Source organism: Liolophura sinensis, chromosome 1 (genome assembly GCF_032854445.1).
Source record: "Liolophura sinensis isolate JHLJ2023 chromosome 1, CUHK_Ljap_v2, whole genome shotgun sequence".
Taxonomy (NCBI): domain Eukaryota; kingdom Metazoa; phylum Mollusca; class Polyplacophora; order Chitonida; family Chitonidae; genus Liolophura; species Liolophura sinensis.
Window position 1 is genome coordinate 29331758 of NC_088295.1, and position 27253 is coordinate 29359010.

General features: G+C 38.4%; 1 protein-coding gene across 1 annotated transcript; it reads right to left on the minus strand.

The window, feature by feature from the left end:
- Positions 1 to 223: 223 nt before the first annotated feature.
- On the minus strand, positions 224 to 26300 carry LOC135471718 (biotin--protein ligase-like). The gene is made up of 12 exons (XM_064751041.1): positions 25938 to 26300; positions 25221 to 25556; positions 23984 to 24121; positions 22047 to 22200; positions 20590 to 21470; positions 19587 to 19766; positions 18837 to 19117; positions 18270 to 18337; positions 17482 to 17642; positions 15085 to 15199; positions 6618 to 6831; positions 224 to 2195 (listed from the first exon to the last, which is right to left on the minus strand). The coding sequence occupies exons 2-12, from the start codon at positions 25455 to 25457 to the stop codon at positions 2024 to 2026; spliced, it is 2601 nt and encodes an 866-aa protein (XP_064607111.1). The 5' UTR covers positions 25458 to 25556; positions 25938 to 26300; the 3' UTR covers positions 224 to 2023.
- Between the last annotated feature and the right edge of the window lie 953 nt (positions 26301 to 27253).

Sequence of the window (27253 nt, forward strand, 5' to 3'; positions counted from 1 at the left end):
CAAATCTGTGGACAAAATGGAATTCTCAAGCTGCATTTGTGGGTTACCCCTCAGCTTTACAAAACACTGAAGGATGCATCTATACTAAAAATGATTATCTTCAAGTAAAAGGATGACAGCTACAGTATGTGCAATACCTGAACATTCCATACTGCAGAAAGATGGTATAACCAAAGAAACCATATTTAGGACAACTAGGGACAGTAATTCTTCAAAAAGCGTCTTTATTGAATAAGTCAAAATTTTTCTCTCAGTACATACATTCAACTTTTTCCACCTAGAAAGAGAATGACTGAATGAAAACCAGTGTGAACAACAATTCCTTTAGATGTTACAAAACAAAACACTGAGTGCAAGGAGTACCTTATATCAGTTAATAATCCTTTTAATGAAGCTCATGATGCTTTCTGTAGAAACAGTAACAACCACTATGTTACAAACAACTGTGTATACAAAAAGATTCTACTCTGTTTCAGTCAAAATGGAATGAGCTTCATCAAATTTTACAGTTATTTGTTCCACACAATGCATTCTTTCATCGAATATAATGTTGGCCCAAATTAAACACTGATAAATTATTTGCTACTTAAAATCCACTGTCAAATTTCACCAACATTTTAAAAATATGAACAGGACTGTTTTACAGATCTGTATGGTTTCTGTACATCCAGAAAGACTGTATCCACAAGCAATTTGTTTACTCACACGAAGGAACTCGTAACAAAACTACGGCATCACAAACAACAAAAGAACAGTCTTTTAACAAACTAACCATCAAACCAATAATTCCTTTGTGTTGTCATACACTGTATGACAATTACATAATTGTTTCATATGTATACAAATAATATTCTTATTTTGGTTATAGTTATCAAATTCACAGCAAGACAACAATCTAATAAACAAATATTCATATAATATAACATATATATATAACATATATTATATAACATATATAATGTTCAATATTATTTCTGGTCAAAAATGAAAATAATAAATCCGTCAAACAGATTTATTATCACCATAATAATTTACAGATACAGTGATGTATCGATGTTGGGTGAACCTAAAAAATATATAGAACAATTAACTGACCTCAAGATTATCCTCATTTCTATTGTTCTACCCAAAAGATCTAAAGAAAAGAAAAAACATTTTTGTACAAACCTAGCACAAATCTGTATCTGTGTAGACTTAAATCTTTCTGACCTATTCTTAACCCTTTTTGAAAATGAAACATCTTTAGAATGACTAACTGACTGATATTTTACACCGTACTCAGGAATATTTCACTTACACGACGGCGGCCAGCATTACGGTGGGTGGAAACCGCGCAGAGCCCGGGGGAAACCCACGACAATGAGCAGGTTGCATCTTTACAGTGGATAGGAATGAAAAGAAGCCATCACAATACTGTCATTGCAATATGACTCGCTATACTGTGTCATTTATATTTTTTCTGTGCCAAGAATAAAATGCTACTAATGTTTGTGGCATTCAAATGCGTACGAAAATATAAGCTGGTGAAAAAAAAAAAAAGGAAGACTGTCTTGTTCAGTCTGTAGAACAGAAGATCTCAAACCAAGGGAGATAACCAGTCCTTAATATGCACCCCTTGGAAAGCTGATTTGAAATCACATCTACACACGAGGGTGTATAAGTATTAAAAAGTGTTTGTCATTGAAAAAAAAAGCAAACGATGGCATCATGAAAGTACTAAATTGAATATATACATGTGGGCAAAGTACGACTGGTGAGAAATGGTCAGAAGATTTTAAACTTTTTGTGGAAATAAGCACTCTCCTGTATTTATTTACACAGCTTTACAGTATGACATTTTAAAGCACTACTTTTTTTTATAAAAGTTAAACAAAACAACAGCAGACAGACATATACAGTGACTATGACAGCCAAGGATGTACTAACCTGTATAGTCAAGGTGACAAGGTTGATGTGACCTCACAATGGAATCTGAGCTGTTTAAATCAAACCTTTACAGTTACATACAGGTGTGATATTACTTCTATCTGGCTTTAATGCTGATGAGATTTCGTAGCATGTCAAAGGTGTTTCCATCGGGCTGCAGGCTGAGTGGCTCTCCACTGGAGGTCATAACCTTTAGGTAGCCGTGTTCGTCCAATCCCTGGATGGTCACCTCCTGCTCGTCTTCAGCCTCCACCCTCACTCGGCTACCGCTGTAAGAATTTATATGAGAAACACACTCAATTAAAGGAAACATTTAGCTACAAGAATGGTAGGCGACCCCAGTCATACAGCGGGATAATGGCTGGCAGACAGCGTGGCGCCGTCTATACAGCCTGTCCCGCGCACACAGCCCAGCTTAGGTCATCTTTATTTGCTCACCCCGATCAATGTGTATATTGTGCTCATAATTCGGCCTAGCCTTACACCCTCAGAAGCCTGTCACTTGTCCACAGGATCGGAGACTTTACCAATACATCTGCTTTATTACCAACCTCTAATTTCACATCTCAACCCTTGTCAAAGGCAATAGTTTGAAGCTTCACAGTCGAAATAGTTCAGGAAATGAAATACCGGTACCCAGGGCGGGAAAAAAAGTAAATGTTAAAAGCAAACATGAGACCAGGGACTGCAAAAATGCTGGTCAAATTCCATTCCATACAAAAACTACATATTTACAAAAAAAAAAAAAAAAAAAAAAAATAAGTCCAAAGAGACGGAATGAATAGAGAGGAATGAGTACAATACAACAGAAGTTTGTGGAGACTTCAGAGATGACTTTTTTTTTGGTCAGATCCTGCTTGCATGCTGGTAATTTAGCCTACTTCAAGTTCATTTATATGCCACTTTCAACAATGATATGAAAGGCCCAAACTGAAAAGATAATTAAAACAGAAATTTGATCTCAAAGAGGGTCAACTGGTAAATGATCACAACAGTTTTCCAACATCCCATTTATACAGTACCTGTTTGAGAAGTATGCTACTCGAAGTTTCCATCATCAAAAGTAGTAATCTATGCATATTCCTGAACCAAGGCTGATGCAAAACGAAATCCAGCTTTATTGGGTATAGACATTTTATACAGGGACATGGTATGATGAAATTCTGCCCTAATGCACCTAATCTTTGATGTTATTTTTCAATCACAACGTCCTAACTGATCAATACCATTTCTGACACAGTTCACACATAGATCAATAAATACTCTGAGAAACAAAAACAATGGTGAAATGCTCAATCATATCAGTACCAGTCTGATGGTACAGCACATCTATGTTAATTCAGTGTACCAATGAATATATGCTGAGCTGAACTAGCATTTCCAAAGTAACCACATTTTTTACAAGTTTATAGTAAAAATTTTACATTGGCAACCAGAATTTGGATGTCTGAAATACGCCCCTTCCATCCGCCATCTTTTCCATAAATGAGGTTAATTATGAAAATAATTACCCGATTGCCATTACCTCAAGCATACACAAGTTCAGATGATAGGCCAGATGTATGGCCAGTTTCATCAAAATCGGCACAGTAGTTTGGAAGGAGATGCATGGACAAAATCATGTCTACAGATGGGGTGGGGTGGGGGGGGGGGGGGGGACATGATTTATAAATATTGAGTATCCTAATGTTTTCTTTTCACCGTTAAGAATGATTCCACTATTTAGTGTCAAAGAATATTTTATTGAGCCATACATGCAGCAACCTTGAGGTCAGATTATGAATATGTGTGTACAGTGAATATGCATCAAGGTTAACAGACAACTACACAACAAAGCACTGAATTCGTACATGTTTGTACATACTGTGTATAAAGATCGGAACTAATCAAAGTTTATGAACTGTCACTGAAATTTTGCAGCAATGTACAAAGATCACCAAATGAAGCACTGAACAAAGCTGAGTAATTACATTTTTTATGAAGAAATAGTGATTCTTTTATCGAAAGATTCTACAGAAATATATAATCTTTCCACTGCATCTTCACTACCAATTGTGATCTTCAAGAAAAAATGGTGTACTCAGACAATACACGGTTACAATTATTGATTTGATCATGTCTTCACTACCAAAGGAGCCATAAATACAGAAACGATGACTTATTCATAGAGTTCCAACATTCTATGGATACAATTACTAGTGTTTTTTCAACAGTATCTTTTCTACCACTTTGTGACTTTTATTCAAATAATCTACAAATACCACCATTATTTTTATCATATCCTCATTACATATCCTAACAGTATCTTTCACGAGGAAATGGTTCATTTTAATCAAACTGTCAACATTTTTAGGACTGTACAAGAAATAAGTAGCAGTGTGATAAGTAACAGATGGTGAAATGTTTAGTAACAGTGAAGCAAGTGAAACAAAGTACTGTAAATACTCTGAGATGTATTTGTTGATGGAGCCACACATGTTACAGCCACTGTGTAGACAAGAGGTTTAATTACCAAAGCAGGGAGTGAGAGCATTTGATAAGTCATCAGCCCCCTACACCACAGTCAAACAGGGGCACTCAGCCATAACTAGGTGTATATACATTTCACTTTAATGTGTGCAAATGTTGACTTTAACAAGGATGGCCTAATTTGAGCCCACCCCAAACAAACACTGAGGGGAGACAGAAGGAGGCCCATCTAAGCCAGTGTTAATCCTTCCTTTCAGCGCTTCTCGATCCCTAACCCTCCCTACCCTAGTCTACACGTAGCTCTATCCAGACCTTCATCTCAGGCTTCCTCATTTCCACATGTGGCTATGTTATAGGGTGTAAGAAAACTTCTACAGAACTTCTACCCCCCACAATTGCACATTTAATATTTTGCGAGTTTCAAATTGAGTATAAAACTATACACTCTTTTATTTGTAGCTTGAATTATTTTGAATAATTACATAATTTTTCCTTCATACAAAGTTGTGACCATAAGGGCGTCTACAAAATCTCTGCTTTCTAGGGTTATAATTTCCTCCCAGATTGGAATGTGACAATACTATTACCGTATTACATCAGCGTTCACACTGACCTGTAACACCCCTGGGGAGTTTCCATCAGGAGCCAAAATGGTGTGTAAGAAAAGAATATCCGTGTGTACATTTTTCCAGTGGCATTCCAAGACACTTTGAGTACATACACAAAACTTTCATCATGGGAAAGGATTTATGTCAAACAGACGGACAAGCTCAAAGATCAATTTTGCAACGCTACCATAGTTATGCATTACTGATACAATGTGTAGTGAATATATTTCAGTTTCAAAAGCAAAAGAACTTTTAGGCTTGGCTTTTTTAAACTGTAATTAAAACTTGTATTCATGCTTTGAGATTGTATTAAATATGATTCTATACATACAGGAGTTTTAAATGCCTCAGACACAAAAGCTTGTTGAAAAATACATCAGGCTAGTTCCAGACCTATGTGAATACAGATGGATTAGAAGAAAAAAAATTTTTACATCTCAAAGAATTTTCCTTTGTAGCAATATATTAAACACATGCAGTACTCTATTAATCCTACAGTTCTCTTCCCATGTTTAACCTTAATACACATATCATATATGTACATAGCTGTCAGTTACCACTGAATCAACAAGGTGCCAATCATGTGTGATGGGAGGTGCCAGACCCTCACTATAATCTCATCCAGAGTTGTTACATGACAGATATGTGCTTGGCTGTGTTACACACCATACATTTGGTTATCAGGGTCAGCTACTGTGTCATATTCTCCTCCAACAGAGTAAAACTAAATGTTTGTTACAGGCAAAGTCTGTCCCAGGATATCGGTTACATGTACATGTAAATGTACGTATCAAAGAGCGTTAAGTTTCAAAATAAGGAATCTTCACCTTGGGTCAGTAAATGTCAATCAATGTTCCAGTGCCTAACATATTATGATGAATGGTGCTTATCAGTCCAATCAATTGTCAGCTTATTTGTCACATGATCAACACCTTGCCCAAACCTCCAGCCAGTGAAAACAAACATATATCTAAAGTGACTGTAAAAATGCAATGTACAACATGACAAGTTTAATAGTCTGCAACAATTTCACACAAGATTAGTTAGTTTCTATTAATAGATAAAGTTTTATAAAATAAGATACTCTAAGCAACAATAAATTCTCTTTTTGGATTTATGTAAAATCCTACACAAATATGGCTGGTGTCAGTTGTAAATCACTTGGCATACCAGCCAAATGTCATATTGACAAGTAGCACTTTTTATTTATTTATTTATTTATTTGATTGGTGTTTTATGCTGTACTCAAGAATATTTCACTTATACAACAATGGCCAGCATTATGGTGTGAGGAAACCAGACAGAGCCCAGGGGAAACCCACAACCATCCATAGGTTGCTGCACACCTTCCCCGTATAGCTGGAGAGGAAGCTAGCAAGAGCTGGACTTCAACTCACAGCGACTGCACTGGTGAAAGGCTCCTGGGTCATTGCGCCACACTGGCCTGCTAACCACCTTGACAATGGAGGCCCTAGCACCTGGAGGCCCTAGGCCCAACTACAGAAATCACACAGGTTAAAGAAATAAAGATTGCACAGTGTGAGCGAAAGTTATGGCATAAACTCCACGGAAGTTACGGCAAAATCAAAACTATGAAAACGCGTTTCACCTCACCTGTGAAGCCAGTATTTGTAGTAGAGATCACAGAATGGCTCACAGCCATTCTTCTGAAATTCATTTATCAAAGTTTCCATCGTAGTTATCACCCTTCCTAATAGCTCTTCCGTGCTTAAGGGCTGTAAATTTGTCCCATTCTCCTGGTTATGCTGTTGAATGATGTCACTGATGCAAATCGTTGGGTTACTATTAGAAACATTGAAACCACAACCTGTAAATATGTAAAAGAGGCATTTAGTGAATGTTCAACTGAAACACAAAATAGTATAATACAGTCAAAGTTTCTTTTGAACACTTCAATTCCTGCACACATGCAGATTTTAACCTGTATGGAAAGGCTAATGTGTATGCCAGGGAAAACAAGACAGTGGTCTCCTCCCAACGCCATGTAAGATCACCCAAGCAACAGTACAAGTACATGTACTATCAACCCATTGTTGTCAATGCCCAAACAAGTTTGTGGGAAAATTTCAAGACACCAATGTTAATGACTAAGACTGAACCAATCAACACCTCCTATGTTCTATAATGCCAATTAGAAGACAAGCAACTTGACCACTTGACCACGACCTGCGGGCCCTTGCACCAGAAAACTTTTAAAATTATTAGACACTGAAACATTGCGGCCCTTTAAATGCCCCACTTTTGGCAAATCGATTGACCTAAGATACATGTAGTAAGGCTTCTACCCCCCCCCCCCCCCCCCCGCCCTAAAAAAAAAATAGAGTTCAGGTGAACAGTGAACACAACATACACTAACACTCAAACAAGTACACTTGTTTGAAATGTATAATAGAATATCAGCAGCATTGGGGTGAGTATAACCCCTGAGGGAATTCTTCATGGGTGTTGAAGATCGATATGTGTTACCATGACAAATGCACAAGTGGAAAATAGTTGGAGCTGTAGCCCGGAGACAAAATCATTCCTATTTATATAGTATATATAAGGAAAATGGCTATTTGGTTACCATAACAACTGCGAAAATGGACAAATGTGAATCATGACACAATGTCATCTGTGTATCAAGAACATGATACCAAATCTATCTATTTAGTATATAAAAGGAAAATGGCTATCTGGTTACCATGACATACATTTACACATACATTTTGTATCAACCAAAAATTAAAACTCTATGTGGAAAACTATTGGAGTTATAGCCCGAACACAGACGGACAAAATCGCTATAACATAATACGCCAGGCCTAATGGCTAGCGGTATTATATAAGAACATATAAATAATATTATGGCTAAGAAAGTTGTTAATTAAAGTTGTATAAAGCATGGTCTCTCTTGGTCAACTGTGGCTGCAACCTGATACTGCAAATGTTGTATTTGTTTTCGTTTTGACGAATCATTACCCACACTACAGGTATCAAGGCTTTCTATAAGCACTAAATTATAAAGTGTAACAGTGCATGAATTTACCTACGCTCATAGGTGAGGACCGCCAGGGTATGAAAACAGCTTGAAAGCCATAAAACTGCAGGAAGTTCAATTTTCTTATTTTATATGTTTGAGCCCAGAATTTCTGGAAGATTAATGACTCCAGGATGACAAGGTTGTTCCAGGCAAGCAGTTCACTGCCCCTGGGTGAAGAGGGGGCATTCATTCTCAAGACAGTAACATTTTTCTCAGGGATAGGCCTCTTGAGGTGTGGGGAAGAGTCAAGAGAGAGAAGGGTCAGTGTTATAACAGTGGACAGACAATGGTCATCGTACAATCTGACCACCAGTCTCTATACAAATCTCTCCTCACAGGAATAATTAAGTCTGAGGATCAGTCCACAGCAGCACTTGTTGGTGAAGGATACTCAAACAAACAAACCCAGGGGATCTTTACCCTACAGTCCTAAGTCATCCCCCACTGGGCAAACTGGGTGTGATGCCCAAGACTGTGTGCCTGTCACACATCCCAGCCACTCACACAATGCTAGGATTAGTACAGGTCTGTGAGTAAATTCCACTGCAAACTTCTCCTTTTTTTACCTCTCCTTGTTTGGATGGGATAAGCAGCTGCCTTGGGAGTGTACCCCTACCCCTAAGGCTCCAGCACCCCTACCCTAGCCCAGACCCCTAGCTAGATGGTCCCATTGTTAGGCCTGGTCAGTAACTGACCCTTCTCAGCCCCCTGACAATCTGTTTGTCAGTTATTGTGGGGAAATCACGACCAAGGTTCAACAGAATATGCAAAATGAGGTCTGCAGCCTGACCCTATACTCTAAGGGGGCACCAGATGTTTGGAACAAAGATGTCCAATGATGGCAAACTACCAATGATTCAGCCCAATAAAACTCATCAATGAAAGTTATTTTCCAATCCATCACCAAAAACAAATAAATTATGTCTCAAAACAGGTATCCAGTTCCAACACTCAGTCATGCGTGTCTAATGGCCAGAATTCTTTAGCTTAGTGTAAACTTGAACTGTTCAATTAGTGGTTGTACAAAACCAGAATACTGCTCATGCAGTACAAACCACTGCAACCAGGTAAATTACCTGACTTATTCAGTGTTCACGCAAAGATATTATTCCTGGCAAAAGTTTATTCTATTCTCAATATTAGATGTAAAAAAAACAATTCTTGGGTAAACTTTTTTAACCAAGGTTTTAACATATGATGACAGAAACAATAATATAAAAATGAAAACAAATCTGAAATGAGCCTATGTGAAATTTTAACAGCATTTTGCGAGGATAATATTAAAATGATTTATGACAAATAATTCTTCATTCACACCATTCCCCAAATTTCCAGCAGTTAATCAAATACTTTTGCATATCATTCGAGATAAAAAGAATACGTACAATAAAACATTAAAGCCACAGAGTATATGTTAGAGTGAATATGTCACAGAAGGCATATGGGATAGATAGGTGACGCCCCAGAAGGTGCATGCCACAGAATGTATGTGTTACATAAGGCATACAGAACATATACATGTACATGGTGACATAGAAAGAGTGGGCACAACAAAGTGTGTATGCCACAGAATGTATGTGCTACATAAGGCATACAGTAGAGATACATGTACATGTTGACACAGAAAGAGTGGGCACAACAAAGTGTGTATGCCACAGAATGTATGTGCTACATAAGGCATACAGTACAGATACGTGTACATGGTGACACAGAAAGAGTGGGCACAACAAAGTGTGCATGCCACAGAATGTATGTGCTACATAAGGCATACAGAACATATACATGTACATGGTGACACAGAAAGAGTGGGCACAACAAAGTGTGTATGCCACAGAATGTATGTGCTACACAAGGCATACAGAACAGATACATGTTGACACAGAAAGAGTGGGCACAACAAAGTGTGCATGCCACAGAATGTATGTGATACATAAGGCATACAGAACAGATACATGTACATGTTGAAACAGAAAGAGTGGGCACCACAAAGTGTGTATGCCACAGAATGTATGTGCTACATAAGGCATACAGTAGAGATACATGTACATGTTGACACAGAAAGAGTGGGCACCACAAAGTGTGTATGCCACAGAATGTATGTGCTACACAAGGCATACTGAACAGACACATGTTGACACAGAAAGAGTGGGAACAACAAAGTGTGTATGCCACAGAATGTATGTGCTACACAAGGCATACAGAACAGATACATGTTGACACAGAAAGAGTGGGCACAACAAAGTGTGTATGCCACAGAATGTATGTGCTACATAAGGCATACAGAACATATACATGTACATGGTGACACAGAAAGAGTGGGCACAACAAAGTGTGTATGCCACAGAATGTATGTGCTACACAAGGCATACAGAACAGATACATGTTGACACAGAAAGAGTGGGCACAACAAAGTGTGTATGCCACAGAATGTATGTGCTACACAAGGCATACTGAACAGACACATGTTGACACAGAAAGAGTGGGCACAACAAAGTGTGTATGTCAAAGAATGTATGTGCTACACAAGGCATACAGAACAGATACATGTACATGTTGACACAGAAAGAGTGGGCACCACAAAGTGTGTATGTCACAGAATGTATGTGCTACACAAGGCATACAGAACAGATACATGTACATGTTGACACAGAAAGAGTGGGCACCACAAAGTGTGTATGTCACAGAATGTATGTGCTGCACAAGGCATACAGAACAGATACATGTACATGTTGACACAGAAAGAGTGGGCACCACAAAGTGTGTATGCCACAGAATATATGTGCTACATAAGGCATACAGAACATATACATGTACATGGTGACACAGAAAGAGTGGGCACCACAAAGTGTGTATGTCACAGAATGTATGTGCTACACAAGGCATACAGTAGAGATACATGTACATGTTGACACAGAAAGAGTGGGAACCACAAAGTGTGTATGCCACAGAATGTATGTGCTACACAAGGCATACAGAACAGATACATGTACATGTTGACACAGAAAGAGTGGGCACCACAAAGTGTGTATGTCACAGAATGTATGTGCTACATAAGGCATACAGTAGAGATACATGTACATGTTGACACAGAAAGAGTGGGAACCACAAAGTGTGTATGCCACAGAATGTATGTGCTACATAAGGCATACAGAACAGATACATGTTGACACAGAAAGAGTGGGCACAACAAAGTGTGTATGCCACAGAATGTATGTGCTACACAAGGCATACAGAACAGATACATGTACATGTTGACACAGAAAGAGTGGGCACCACAAAGTGTGTATGTCACAGAATGTATGTGCTACATAAGGCATACAGTAGAGATACATGTACATGTTGACACAGAAAGAGTGGGAACCACAAAGTGTGTATGCCACAGAATGTATGTGCTACATAAGGCATACAAGACAGATGCGTGTACATGTTGACACACAGAAAGAGTGGGTCAGCTACTATGTTGCTCAGGACAAGTCCTGAAAACAGAACAGTAATGTTCAGTCAATTTAGGCCTTGTTCCTGAAAAAGAAGGGAATAAAAACTTTACATCCAAATTTAAACAAAATAGAATCCAGACAATCATGCATAAACTAAGATCCTGCATTAACTGAGCTCAGGTCCTACAGTAACTGAGATCCTGCATTAACTGAGTTCAGATCCTACAGTAACTGAGATCCTGCATTAACTGAGTTCAGATCCTACAGTAACTGAGATCCTGCATTAACTGAGATTCTGTTTCAACAAGATCACCTTCATACAAGTGAAATAATTGTATTGTTGTGGTAGGTATGATATAAAACAAGGCCAAATCTGCTGTGAAGGTGACAAGCACATGTAAGTATTCAATGAAAATCCCATGAAAACTGCATATATACAGTCAAATCAGTTTGGTTTGTTCCACATGAGAAAACATGTTGACAAGTTCAGTAGCTTACATGTATCCCATAATTGTGGCACAACTAGACACATTGCTAAGTAAGAGAAAAGCATATATGTATTTATTTGAATAGTGTTTTATGCTGTATTCAAGAATATTTCACTTATAAGACAGTGGCCAGCTTTATGGTGGGAGGAAACCAGGCAGAGCCTGGGTGAAACCCACAACCATTTTCAGGTTGCTGACAGACCTTCTCCCCATTTGGCCGGAGAGGAAGCCAGCATGAACTGAACTTGAACTCACAGCGACTGCATTGGTGAGAGGTTCCTGGGTCATTGCACTGCGCTGGTGTGCTAACCCCCTCAACCACAGAGGCCGCCAAAGAAAAGTAAGAAGAGAGAAAAGTACGATGGTCAGGAAATCAAAGATCATGGCAGACGTACAGCATTCATGGTGGATTATATATAATGACAAAATAAATCACAACTGTCTCTTTGCTCAATTCAGGCCACTGTGTATTAAAATGTGAACTGTTGTTTTGTGAATTGTTTGAAAATTGTTCCAAAACTAATCTTGCTGACAAGGTCAGGTGTGACTATCACGAAATCCAAGATGGCCGAGGACAGCCATACTGGATTATGACTTCAAGTCACTATGTACACGAGAACTCCACTAGATGAAAACTCTTAGAGGAGTCTTCTTCTCATGGGATGGCCACATTGGGACTATGTGTCAAAAGCTCCAGCAAACGTAGATACTTCCAGAAAACTGTTCACCGTGTTTGCTTCTAAAAGTATATGGCAAATCATCTGGAAAATGCATGTCTGAAGTTGTGTTATATAGGAATAAAGCAACAGGCTTTATGTGAGCTTTCCTTAATTGTTTCTAAATTATATTCCTTTTTGACAAAGCACATGTAATTAAGACGCCTGTACCTGGACTGAGGACCTATAGCTGAGCTTGACACAATACAGCGTACAGATGGTTTACAACAGGATGCTGGCCGCGACGCTATCATGTGAACTAGGTCAGCATGAGCTATGGTACAGCAGTACACGGTGTAATCGACCAGTGTTTGCACAAAACGGGGCAACTCTAGAATTAAACACTCCGAATTGTCTGCCCTATTTATGAACGGTAGACTCAAACAGCTACCCGCCCCTCAAAGGTCTCCCCCCCAAAACCCCCGATCATATTTTCCACCGACATCAGCGGCAAATGAAGCCATGAAAACAAAGGCACAATTAGAGAGCAGGTCATCTGATAGCATAATTTCCTTTTGATTTCCATAGCAAATATGAAGTACAAATGTTATACGGTCATCTGTACATAGTGGCTGGGTGGTGACGTTACCACGGCTAGCTTAGACCGATGCCCTGTTCGGTCTGGGGTAAGGGCGCAGAGCGGGACAGGAAGCTGTGGCCTGGCTCGATCACTGTTTGTGAACCTGATTACTGCCGTGATCAAGGTTTTCCCAGAATCCATACTCAGCCCAGACAGTAACAATTTCTGTCATAATTGCTAAATGACATCTTGTTAAATTAAAATTTCAAACATGCGGGTAAGGTTTCATGGTATCATCTTACCAGGCGAATGAACAAGAAAGAGCGTCTGTGTACAAGCGGGCTGTGTTCAAAGAGTAGCGCCCGCTCACTGTTGGAGAAATCGGAGTGGGGTAAGATGGACAACTGAGAATCGATTACTCCTCAGTAAAGTGTGCTAACGGCTATAAATGGTATCTACCCTACTGGTACAATGTTGATCAATGGCAAAGTAAACACTTTCCCTGTAAGTCCAATTTGGCTAATGGCATTTGTTCCAGCCCAAAGTGCAGGTTGATCGTTGGGGTCTTATTTCATGCAGGATGCAGCTCAATGAGAGACCCCGGCATAACACTATCGATGAAATGTTCACATCATTGAAACACCTTCAATCTCCCAGCCTTACACTGTTGTTATAAACACAGACACGAAGAAAAAGAAGATAAGGCAACACACATACAGACCTTCAGTTTGAAATGATATTAGTAACTGGACCACAATGTTAAAAGTTTGCGAACAAAATACAAAGCAATTTTTGTCACATTTCTATCCTCAGAAAAGCAGACTGCTTGTATCGAGTGGTAAATTTGAACTTTCAAATTTTTTTTCAAAATCACACTGAAACAGGTAACCCGCTTTGTGAAAACAATTTAATGAAGCATAACAGGATTCAACTCTTCTCTTTTTCCTCAGAAGCATAATTCTATTTATTTCAGACATCTGAATACTGTTGTAAATACCTATCCTTACTGGTTCCATGGAAAATAATATCAATATAGACTTGGAAAAGGCTTTGTAACCTGATTCATAATACAACTGTATCACGGTGATGGCCGCCACAACCAGACCATTGTTTTCTGACTACACCAGGTGACCTTGGCTACACACATTCACAAGACTTCTCGTGCACTTGACCCTGGCCTGCACACAGACATCTCGACTTACAAGCACTTAATAAATTATTGATAAACTAAACTAAGTTAGGTTTATTTTCTGATGCAAAAGTCAACACAGTCTGTTGTGTTTTTGCTTCAAGTGCTTACGTGGGGAAAAAATAATTAATTTATGGTTCTACGATATTATCTTTCCTGTACAAGGGGTCAGGAGTATGAAAACTGGTTAGGACACAAAAAATCTGGAATATTTTTCAGGGCAGATTTGTGTTAATATGAAAATGATGCATTTCTACAACAGATATACCAAAAGGAAGCAAAACCTTGAACACGACTATTTCAATACTTACACACTTCTACACCATCAACATAACTGAAGTACCTTAAATGACCTAAATTTTCGACCACAACAGTGCCTTTTTAGAGGCAAATAAATATCACAAAATATTATTTTTGGTGCTGAATTTACCAGTAGAATATCGTCCCATGTTCCAAGCAAACCTCAAAACACCCTTACAAACAGAACTATAAGAATTAGGAAAAATGGGCAAGTTAGTCATGGGTGAAATTCATGGTCATTAAGGGTACATTCTTTACCATTGGTAATGGTTGCTTGTAGTTATGACTACTTCAAACACGCCATTACAGTTGTTTTGACAAATTACCCTCTATCTGATGAAGATGATAAGGAACGGAAAATATATTTATGATTTTACAATCGACTTACCCACAAGGGCGTGCATGACCCCATTTGTGACGGACGAGGTAACAATAACTCCACCCAGCTTCATGCTCTGCCCAAAGTAAATGTCATTAGGCCATTTCACGCGAAGGTCAACATCCTACAAAAGCAGTGGTTGCGTTAGCCAATTCCATAATCAAAACAAAAAATGAATATCATTTGTGTTATTATATATAACAGCCCTGCAATTTGCTACTGACTATGGGAGTCTAGTTAGGTTGACAAGGAGAGTGACGCATAAAACTGGTTCAATACGCCCACTTGATAATGTACAGTTATACGGGATCAAATCTTGATTTGAAATTAATATTATTATATATTCTCTCACAAAGGATCACTGCTTACAGGGCATAGCATATCTCCACCTATTTGTATCAACCCTAATTTTTCAATCTTTTCAACTGTCTTGGCGGCCAATATTTTGAAACATCCTGAGAGAACTATGTGGTGAAGAGAAACAATTTGCATAGTTTTACAGAGTTTGCATCTTTAATGACACAAACAAATCATTTTAGTATCATTTTCATAATAACTGTATGCATAACTTCCAATGAAAAAGTACTCTAGTGATTGAAAAGGTTGAATATTTACAGTATATGTCTTACATCTCCAGTTTATGGCATGAGTGTATGGCACCAATGTATGGTAACAATACAACACCATCTGTATTTGATGGTAAGATGAGGCACATAGGATGGTCAGATGAAGCACATAGGATGGTCGGATGAGGCACATAGGATGGTCGGATGAAGCACATAGGATGGTCAGATGAGGCACATAGGATGGTCAGATGAGGCACATAGGATGGTCAGATGAGGCATATAGGATGGTCAGATGAGGCATATAGGATGGTCAGATGAGGCACATACGATGGTCAGATGAGGCATATAGGATGGTCAGATGAGGCATATAGGATGGTCAGATGAGGCATATAGGATGGTCAGATGAGGCATATTGGATGGTCAGATGAGGCATACAGGATGGTCAGATGAGGCATATTGGATGGTCAGATGAGGCACATAGGATGGTCAGATGAGGCACATAGCATGGTCGGATGAGGCATATAGGATGGTCAGATGAGGCATACAGGATGGTCAGATGAGGCATACAGGATGGTCAGATGAGGCACATAGGATGGTCAGATGAGGCACATAGGATGGTCAGATGAGGCACATAGGATGGCCAGATGAGGCAAATAGGATGTCAGATGAGGCACATAGGATGGTCAGATGAGACAAATAGGATGGTCAGATGAGGCATATAGGATGGTCAGACGTGGCACATAGGATGGTCAGATGAGGCATATGGGATGGTCAAATGAGGCATATAGGATGGTCAGATGAGGCATATAGGGTGGTCAGATGAGGCACATAAGATGGTCACATAAGATGGTTAGATGAGGCACATAGGATGGTCAGATGAGGCATATTGGATGGTCAGATGAGGCATATAGGATGGTCAGATGAGGCATATAGGATGGTCAGATGAGGCATACAGGATGGTCAGATGAGGCATATGGGATGGTCAAATCAGGCATATTGGATGGTCAGATGAGGCATACAGGATGGTCAGATGAGGCATACAGGATGGTCAGATGAGGCATATAGGATGGTCAAATGAGGCATATAGAAGGGTCAGATGAGGCATATAGGATGGTCAGATGCGGCATATATTATGGTCAGTAATCATCTACATGTATGTAGGATTTTGCTATGATGTAAACGTTGTCAGCATATAATGTACAGTGACAATGGCCCTAACAACCATCCTTTTTCCACCAGCTCTCATGCAAACAGGAAATGTAGGAAAATTCTATGTGTATGATGTGTCAACAATTTCATCAGGGCACATAAGTTATACTACTGAAACCTGCTTAAATATGGAATGGTGCAAACAGGCCATCAGTAGAAAATCAAGTATTTAGTTTTTCCAATATTTTAGTCTAGCCAAAGATGCAGCAAGGATTACATGTAAGTGGAGCCGTAATGGCCAAGGGGACATAACTCTTTCATGCATCGCTAAAATACCAAAATGCAGAGATGTGATACAAGTTGTTCCCCTTGGCACTGCTGTACACTTTGCCTCACATTTCAGTCACTGGTGCTTTCATCAATTTCATACCTCATTATAAAGCATACTGAAATATTCCTATACATAAACTGTGATAACCTGTGGATACTGGATAACTTTCTAGTGCAAATTTGCAAATCAAGACTTGCAAAATGTCTTTGCATGTTAGCCTATATGTATCTCCCACAAATTAAATCTACAGTCATGACATTTACATGAACTGACAATAAAGAATGGATATCATAGAGCAAATTGTAATTAAATACTAAATCCAGAAAACACTCGCCAATCCTGAGAAATTATATGGTTTACCTGATAAGGTTTAAGTTGTCTGATACTGTGTACAACAGCCACTGCTGTGATGTGTTGTAAATAGGCAGCCCTCTGTCCTAACAGGGACTCCACCGTGAATCGAACATGGGCTGTAAACATAGCACATCCTACCGGGCTGATCCAGGCATTGCCTCCACGACCTGGGGATAACAGATGTAACTGACAATTAGAACAGCACATCCTTCAAGGATGATCCAGGCATTGCCACCATCCTTGGGATAACTTACAATTAGAACAGCACATCCTACAGGGCTGATCCAGGCATTGCCTCTAAGACAAGGGGATAACAGATGTAACTGACAATTAGGAAAGCACATCCTACAGAACTCATCCAAGCATTGCCTCCAAGACCTGGAGATAACAGATGTAACTGACAATTAGAACAGCACATCCTACAGGACTCATCCAGGCATTGCCTCCACGACCTGGGGATAACAGATGTAACTGACAATTAGAACAGCATATCCTACAGGACTCATCCAGGCACTGCCTCTACGACCTGGGGATAGCAGAGATAGCTGACAATTAAAACAGTACATAATTGTAGGCTGATCCAGGCATTGCCACCATGTCCTGGGGATAGCACAGATAACTGACAATTAGAACATCACTTCCTACAGGACTCATCCAGGCATTGCCTCTACGATCTGGGGATGACAGAGGCAAATGTGTTGATAATCAAAATTGCATACATCTACAACTACGACAACTTTAAGGACTGGAGTATTCTGGTGCACAGTTGTATACATAAAGAAGCATTGTTATACCTCTCCCACTTGTCTGACGCCCAGCTATAGCAACCAAACCCACGTCACTCGGCAGTGAAAACATCATCCTGCAGAAAAATGACCACAATTGTGAGACAAAATCAAAACAGAATGACTCAATAGACAAAGTTGTATTAGCCATGTTTGCTGACTCCAGGGCATTGTTAACAGAGTAATTATCATTTCAAATAACCCAACAAAAAGTCCAAGTATTATATTTATTTATTTTTTTGATTGGTGTTTCGTACATCGTACTCAAGAATATATACTCAAGATTATTTTTACTTATACCATGATTATGGTGGGAGGAAACCGGGCAGAGCCTGGGAAAACCCACGATCATCCACGGGTAGCTAGCAGAGCTTCCCACGTACGGTTGGACAGGAAGCCAGCATGAACTGGACTAGAACTCACAGCGATCACAGATAAACCATAATAAGTGAATGGTTTTATATAACCAAAATTAATTCCGTACTTTATATACTTAGTCTTCGAATAGCCTTCTGTGTATGATTTTACCCTACCTCTGTATGACACCCATGGATATAGGTCCCAAACTTAACCTACCCATCTATAAGGGTCATGGTTGTGGGGACCACATCAGTGTAGAGGATCACCTGACCCAGAGATTCTGTCTTCAGGTGTGTGAAGAATCTGTCTGCATTGAAGTACTTGGCTTTGTGTGGACAGTTACTGAGGCTGGAGTAGACAGGTAAAGTGTCCTCTGTCACAGGCCATTGGCCGCCTTCACCGCCCTCTTCCACAAACTGTAACGTCTTCTTGGGAGTTCTGATGATTCTATCCTTCATCCTGGCAGACAGGGACTCAAGCACATGAGATATACTCGTCTAAAACAAAACACCCAGTCATACTTCATTATTAACATCATCTTATGGAACTGACAGTCATGGGTGGTTTTGATGTCATAGACAGACAGTGCACTACAACAGGAAACTGACATACTGCTTTTAATAGATTCATAGTTGTGCATGGGTTCACTGATAATAAACAAAGAAGTTGTGCCATCACCCCATGAATAATGATGTCAGTTATGATATTTAAAAGCTTATGATATTCTTGCCGCTATCTTTGTCAAGTGACTAACCACTTCATTTAAATTATATGAACTGCGGGGGGCTCCATGCCTGATACGAGGTGGTTAGCATCCCAGTGCAGCACAATAACCCTGGAGCCTCTCACCAATGCGCTGTGTGTGAGTTCAAGTCCAGCTCATGTTGGCTTCCACTCCAGTCGAAACATGAGCACAGTGTATAACTCCAACCAAATAAATAAATCAATCAACATTTTTTGACATACCTTCTGTTTAGCTAGGAGGATCCCTGGGGTAAGCCGAGGCAGGGACACTCTAGTACAGTCCATACCCAGCTGTTCTAGCAAATCAGAGATGATCTCAAATTTGGCTGGGTTAGACTCTTTCAGCAGAGTAAAGATCTTTGTACTGATTCCCATCTCTCCCGGGTCCTTGTCCAGATAAACCTGAACAATACCAGACAAATAACACCCACTATTGTTAGGTTGCTTATAGCAGGTTAACTCAATCCTATTTTCACACATACTGTATATTCATGATAGGTATAAAGCTGAGCTGTCAATCAAATAATTACATCAACCTTACACTATTACATGTACCTCCATATCACCCAACAAATTGACCAATGACATTGCTCAGTTTAAATGGAGATCGTTTTTTTCTGGTCCAGTCGTATTGAAACTTTGTTAGTTCTTTTGCATAAACACACTACTACTATCATTATGAAGTGCTTGACTTGTGTCTTAGAAAAAAACATATTGATTTAAGCAATTTGTTAAACTTAGGCAGTTCCCTGAAACCCAGCCCAAATGTCTACATCTACACAGGACAACTGGTTACTCACCAAATCTGGCTTTAACTACTTTACATAATGAATATTACATCAAAACACAGGTTCCATTTAAAGAAAAGCTGTATACCTGTTTCTTCCAAATTTTCTCATGCTATTGGGCAATTCTGACTGTAATTCACCATCTTAATATTTTGTTTATTTTGACCATTTATATTTTGGTGGCTTTCCCTACAAAAGGGCTTAACAGAAAATACAATTTTTTCAGTCTACGTAAAGGAATGCCTTTCAAATACGCTTACAACAACACCATGTAAACATGTGAAAAAGGTGAAGATATAGTGTACATACAGGTGTACTCTGAAAACTAAATCCAGAAATGCAATTGCCATTATTAAATAATTATCATTGCTTCAACAAAATTATCTTCTGTAAGTGGCAAGTGATGTTTATTTTTAGGTGGGGAAATCCATACATACCTGTGACAAAATAGCAACTCCACTTTTCTCAGAATCTTTCTGTTCTGCCTTGGCTTTAATAATTACAGGTTTATCCCCAAACTCACTCGCCACCCCCAGTACATCTATGCTGCTGATGTCATTGGGCCGCATCAAACCATCTTTGATATGTCCGTAAGCAAAGCGACCACCAATCACTGTCACGTTAATTCTCTTCCCACAATTCAACAGCAGTACGTTCATAGGCGAGTCTTGGTAGGGATCTCGTTTGATGATGAAATTGTCCAAAGAACTGCAAAAACTGAGCACTTTTCCACCATTTCTGAAGTACTTATAGACTGCCTCATCCACACCATCATACAGTTTCTCCGAGGAGAGGATGAGAAGAGCAGAGTTTTCTTTCCATGGTGTGGTATGAACCTGGTCATGTTTTAGGTGATATATCACATAACGCTCTGGGTGAAGGCACTGGGCAAAAATCTGACGAACGCCTTCGAACTTTCGAGACGAGTCTTTCTTGCCACAGTATATCAAGATATTTGGAGGCTTGGAATGGTCTGTGTCAACATTTCTCTGGAAGCCATTGCTAGTTGCTCCTTCAACCTCCAAGTTGGCATCTTCTGAGAATTCTGCCATGGCTTCTCCAGCTGCATAATCCCCATCATCACTCTCTGAATCAAGAACATTCTGAATTTCCTCATCACACATATCTATATCTGCTGACTCAGAAAGGGCAGATAACTGCTGCAGATCAAGACTCTCTCTCCCAACTGAGGCAAGGGACTCATTAGAGCTCCCCACAGAATTGGCTTCCGGCATCTCCCCACCGGCGTTGGATTTCCACACAGAGGCTGGGGAATGTGTCTGGATTAATCTATCTGCATGACCTTTCACCTGTACAGCTGATTGGCGGAAAGAAGGAAAAAATCCAGAATAAATTGTGCCAAAGTAATTTTGGGATCTGCATATTAAACCAGTTAATAACATATGTAAGAACAAGACAAAGTGATCTTGGTTTTTGTTCAGATTGGCAGTCAAGAGTAGTATACCAGGAAAACCTTCTAACAATGTAAGCAAATAAATGTATATCTGAGTAAAGAAAACATTCTTAATTACCTTGCTTCAGCAGATGGTTAACTGCCTTCATTTGCATGGGCGATGTCTGTATCACTAATTTCATATGATACAGCTTCATATACATGTGCGCTATTTCAAGAAATAGCGCACATGTACATGTATATGAACTATAACATAATTCAACACATTAACAGTATTCGATCAGCAAAGCAGAGTTTTTTCCCCATGATCACTCTTTGAATAATTAATACTTTTAAGTGAAAATTTCTATAATTATTATTGTACAATGTCACAGTGGTTTTGGCAGCTGACGTCATATACTATTTCAGGTATTAACTGGCTGAAGTATTGCCAACAACTGGCATTTTGACCTAGAATTATTCATTCAATCCATTTCTTACTTGTCAAAGACTGAATGTCTAGATTATCTTCAGCCGTTAGTCGCCTGTCAATCATTCCCATCACCAAGGTGACCAGGTTGTCTAGGTTACAGCGCATCAAAAAATTGAAGGGTGGGCCGGACTTCCAGGCTAGTGGAGTTCCATAATCAGTTACCTACAGAATTAGATGTTTTAATTATAATAAAAAAAAGTATACAAATTCAAATACTAACATGTTATCATTAATGTAATAGCAATTTAACCTTTACAATAAAGTATTTATTTATTTGTTTATTTCATTGGTATCTTACGCAATACTGGTACTCAAAAATATTTCACTTAAACAATGACGGCATACCGTAATGCAAAACTATTCTCAGACATAACTGTCATACAGATTAATTAATGGCTTTCTACTGTTCCTCAACTTAATACAAAACACAGAAGAAAACTGCACAATGACTGGCTGACAATGGGGTTGGAGATTCTGGGTCAAGCGTATTTTTCATTAATTATAAAGTACCAATATCTAGGTTAGTCTCAATTTTCATACAGATTAATTACAAAGTACCAATATCTAGGTTAGCCTCAGTTTTCATACAGATTAATTACAAAGTACCAATATCTAGGTTAGTCTCAATTTTCATACAGATTAATTACAAAGTACCAATATCTAGGTTAGCCTCAATTTTCATACAGATTAATTACAAAGTACCAATATCTAGGTTAGTCTCAATTTTCATACAGATTAATTACAAAGTACCAATATCTAGGTTAGTCTCAATTTTCATACAGATTAATTACAAAGTACCAATATCTAGGTTAGCCTCAGTTTTCATACAGATTAATTACAAAGTACCAATATCTAGGTTAGTCTCAATTTTCATACAGATTAATTACAAAGTACCAATATCTAGGTTAGTCTCAATTTTCATACAGATTAATTACAAAGTACCAATATCTAGGTTAGCCTCAGTTTTCATACAGATTAATTACAAACTACCAATATCTAGGTTAGTCTCAATTTTCATACAGATTAATTACAAAGTACCAATATCTAGGTTAGCCTCAATTTTCATACAGATTAATTACAAAGTACCAATATCTAGGTTAGCCTCAGTTTTCATACAGATTAATTACAAAGTACCAATATCTAGGTTAGCCTCAATTTTCATACAGATTAATTATAAAGTACCAATATCTAGGTTAGCCTCAATTTTCATACAGATTAATTACAAAGTACCAATATCTAGGTTAGCCTCAATTTTCGTACAGATTAATTATAAAGTACCAATATCTAGGTTAGCCTCAATTTTCATACAGATTAATTACAAAGTACCAATATCTAGGTTAGCCTCAGTTTTCATACAGATTAATTACAAAGTACCAATATCTAGGTTAGTCTCAATTTTCATACAGATTAATTACAAAGTACCAATATCTAGGTTAGCCTCAGTTTTCATACAGATTAATTACAAAGTACCAATATCTAGGTTAGCCTCAATTTTCATACAGATTAATTACAAAGTACCAATATCTAGGTTAGCCTCAATTTTCATACAGATTAATTACAAAGTACCAATATCTAGGTTAGCCTCAGTTTTCATACAGATTAATTACAAAGTACCAATATCTAGGTTAGTCTCAATTTTCATACAGATTAATTACAAAGTACCAATATCTAGGTTAGCCTCAGTTTTCACACAGATTAATTACAAAGTACCAATATCTAGGTTAGCCTCAATTTTCAATGTTACACAGTATGTAGTCAATCAATGTTTATTCCATCTGAATTCAAGAATTCTCATCACATACTCACACATGACATGAATCTAGACTTTATAAAAGTCCATTAACTGAGTAATCAAGGATTCTAAATGTCCCAAATTTTCAATATTTTTTTCAACATTGTTTGTTTGTAAGTCTATATTCAGAATCACCAGTTTTTTTTATAATACCTTCATTAAAGAACAGCCAGGTGGAGTTGGATCAGGTCTGGAAACAGCCTCAAACAAGATGTATTGATTCCCATCTGCTTTTACTTCCTCTGGAGACACCCCCATGTATAATGTCCAGCCTTTCAAGTCAAGAACAGTCTGAAAGAAAAATAGTTTGTATGGTCTATCGATATACAAGAGCAGTTTCCAGTGTGTTGTTTACTCACAGAGCAAGGCTGTACAAAAAGTGAGATCATATGTACACGTACACCAGATTGCAGATCTAGCATATATTCATTTAACTAACCATTAGAAGGCAAAAGAAAATGACTAACAGAATTTATATTGAAGTTTATCTGAATGCAGTTTCATGTGGCAAATTAAGAGTTAAGATGTAAGAAGAATAAATTAGTTTAGAATAATCACACAGAGTAAAATGTCACACATGTACAGGTATCTGTATAAGAATTCTTCATATGTCACCTTAAGGTGACAAGTTTATTTTGTCTTTTACGCCTAAGCTGACATTAAAAACATCCTAGAAAAAAAATAAAAATAAAATTGAAAATCCATTTCTCTTTTTTGGCCCAAGTACAATGGGTTTTTTTTCAATGATTTTTTCTGTTTTCTTTTTTAAAGGCTTTTTGATCATGTAGATCAGTTTTTAACAGGAACAATAGCTGGGAAAGCCCACATGTCCCACAAATTAGATGATAGTATAATTTCAGTTTTGCTTTTATTTTTCTACCCTCCTCTGATAGTGAAAAGGGATTCATTCTGCTCATATGACAAAAATTTGGCAAAGGCCTAATGTGAATAATATTTTATTATTTATTCATTTGAATGGAGTTTTACGTCATACTGAAGAATATTTCCCTTTTACGACAGCAGCCAGCATTATGGTGGGAGGGGAAGAGCCCAGGGGAAACCTACGACCATCTGCAGATTGCTGGCAGACCTCCCCACGTATGGCCAGAGAGAAGCCAACTTTAGCTGGATTTATTTATTTATTTATTTGATTGGTGTTTTACACTGTACTCAAGAATATTTCACTTATACGACGGCGGCCAGCATTATGGTGGGTGGAAACCGGGCAGAGACCGGAGGAAACCCACGACCATCCTCAGGTTACTGTCAGACCTTCCCACATAGTCAGCCACACTTGAGCTGGACTTGATCTCACTACAACTGCATTGATGGGTGGCACCTTGGTCATTGCTGGCATGTGAATTATAATTCAGCAACATCAGTTCCATACCTTTGGTCCCACCTCCACTCTGCCTTCACTCTCAGTCACCAGCTCCAAGGCCTCATTATTAGGCACTCTCTGAAACACTGACCCACCGGCAGAGTCAGCATACGCCGAGCCTTGAATAGCACTAATACTCGAATGTCGACACAAACTTCGCATCAATCGGAAAAATTTCATTCTTCTCCTCCGGTTCTTCCATTTCAGAACAAAGCTCAGATAGGCATAGACAAGAGTGAAGAGCATGTTTGTAACTTGCAATTCTGGGTTGAATTCTGTCCTTCTCACATTAGAGATGTGCACATCAGAGTTTGTGGAGAGTCATTGTAGTATTACTTCTGACGCCTGAAGAATGAGGAGACAGCTGGTCAGTAAATCATACATACTATGACATAATGACATTAAATTTAAAATGTATATGTACAATGAGTACAAAATGCACAATACTAAGGCCCTACTTTCAGAGCACAGAAGTATCGATAGGCCTAATATAGGCTCTACGGCAAATAATAAAATCACTAACTCGATCAGCATCGGTACCCAAATTTAATTCTAAAAGAAAAAAAAATCTGCTAATTTTCATTACCTGGCTGAATTATTTAATTTATGCCTTCTATCAGTTAATAAAGTAGAATGCCATTATGTACAACCGAAGTCGTATTCTGCACATATTTACATGGTGTCATGATTTTTCCAAAATTTTCAAATTTAACTCGTCTTTTATGCCTTTAATTTGCCTATAGGCCTACTGTTCTGTCATTGCCAATGTCAATCAGTCTTGCTTCTTGTCTCTTCGGTGTGACAGAATTCAAGTTTATCAAAGCCAACCAGCAATGCAGACAAATGTACTGACCATCACTGCTACGCCACTTAACGAAAACACGATTCATACTATTACAATGTCATTGTCGTGTAGCAATGTGACCCCATTAAAAGTGAAAATTGAAGTGGAAGCGACAAACGTGTTGATAAGCCCATTGTGCAATGGAGTTATGTCACTAAGCTAACAATGTAAGTAGAGTTACACAGTGTAGCCTTCACACAGTCATTTGAAACAAGTATTTCATTGTTTTCCTGACCGGCAAGTTGTTGTTGTTGTTCCGCTTACCAAAACATGTGCCTTTTATTCGTGAAATATTAAACGGGACATAACCGTACCTCTTCATGACGTCCAAAACTAGGAAATTACCTCCCCTTGTTTAAAGCCGTATGTCTCTCAATGCGGTACACCCACACTTGTACGCTTCGCCATCCAGTTATTTGCAATACATTTAATTCATAAAAAATAGTTTGATTTATTGGTTTAGAATATTTTTTGAACATTTAAAACATGTTTTATTGGATTTTTATTGTAGCCTTGTCTGACCACACAGGGAGCGGTGATGTCACTTAAGCTTTTTGGCACGTGACACACATAGGTTGCTATATTTAATCAATCCAAGTGCATCCTCATTTAGTGCCATGAATGCATTCAACGCATGGAACTGTGTCAAGACAAACATAGTGCTGTGACGTCACTAATATCCTCTGGGTCCCAACAGAGGACCATAAAATCCTATGTTTTAAATGCATTTCAGTCGGTCAGAAAAATCTTTAAAAATATATCAAATTATTTTCCTGGAGAGTGTTTAATGGTCTTTCATCTGACAAATACTTTATTTTAGTGTTTTCTTTGCCTATAAAGCGCAATTAAGAAATATGTACTTTGGCATGCTCTACCCTGGAACAACGGTTGGCCTGAATCGTGCGAAATCATGAACAATGGGTTATGGATTTTTAAATGATGATATTTTTTTTTTACTTTAACTACAGTATAGTTCTCGCAGTTTAATATTTGACATTATTTTGGACATTATTTTAGTAGTATGGCCTGTTCTATTCCTTTTTCCTAAACTATAGAATATAGACATTTATTACTTTTCGAGTCCTGTGTAGACCCTACGACCACTAAGCCATACGCGTCTGCCTACCTGCAATGTGTATAAATGTAAATGTATAATTTCGAACCGACAAATTAATAATGGTTTTCATAATTTTCCCGA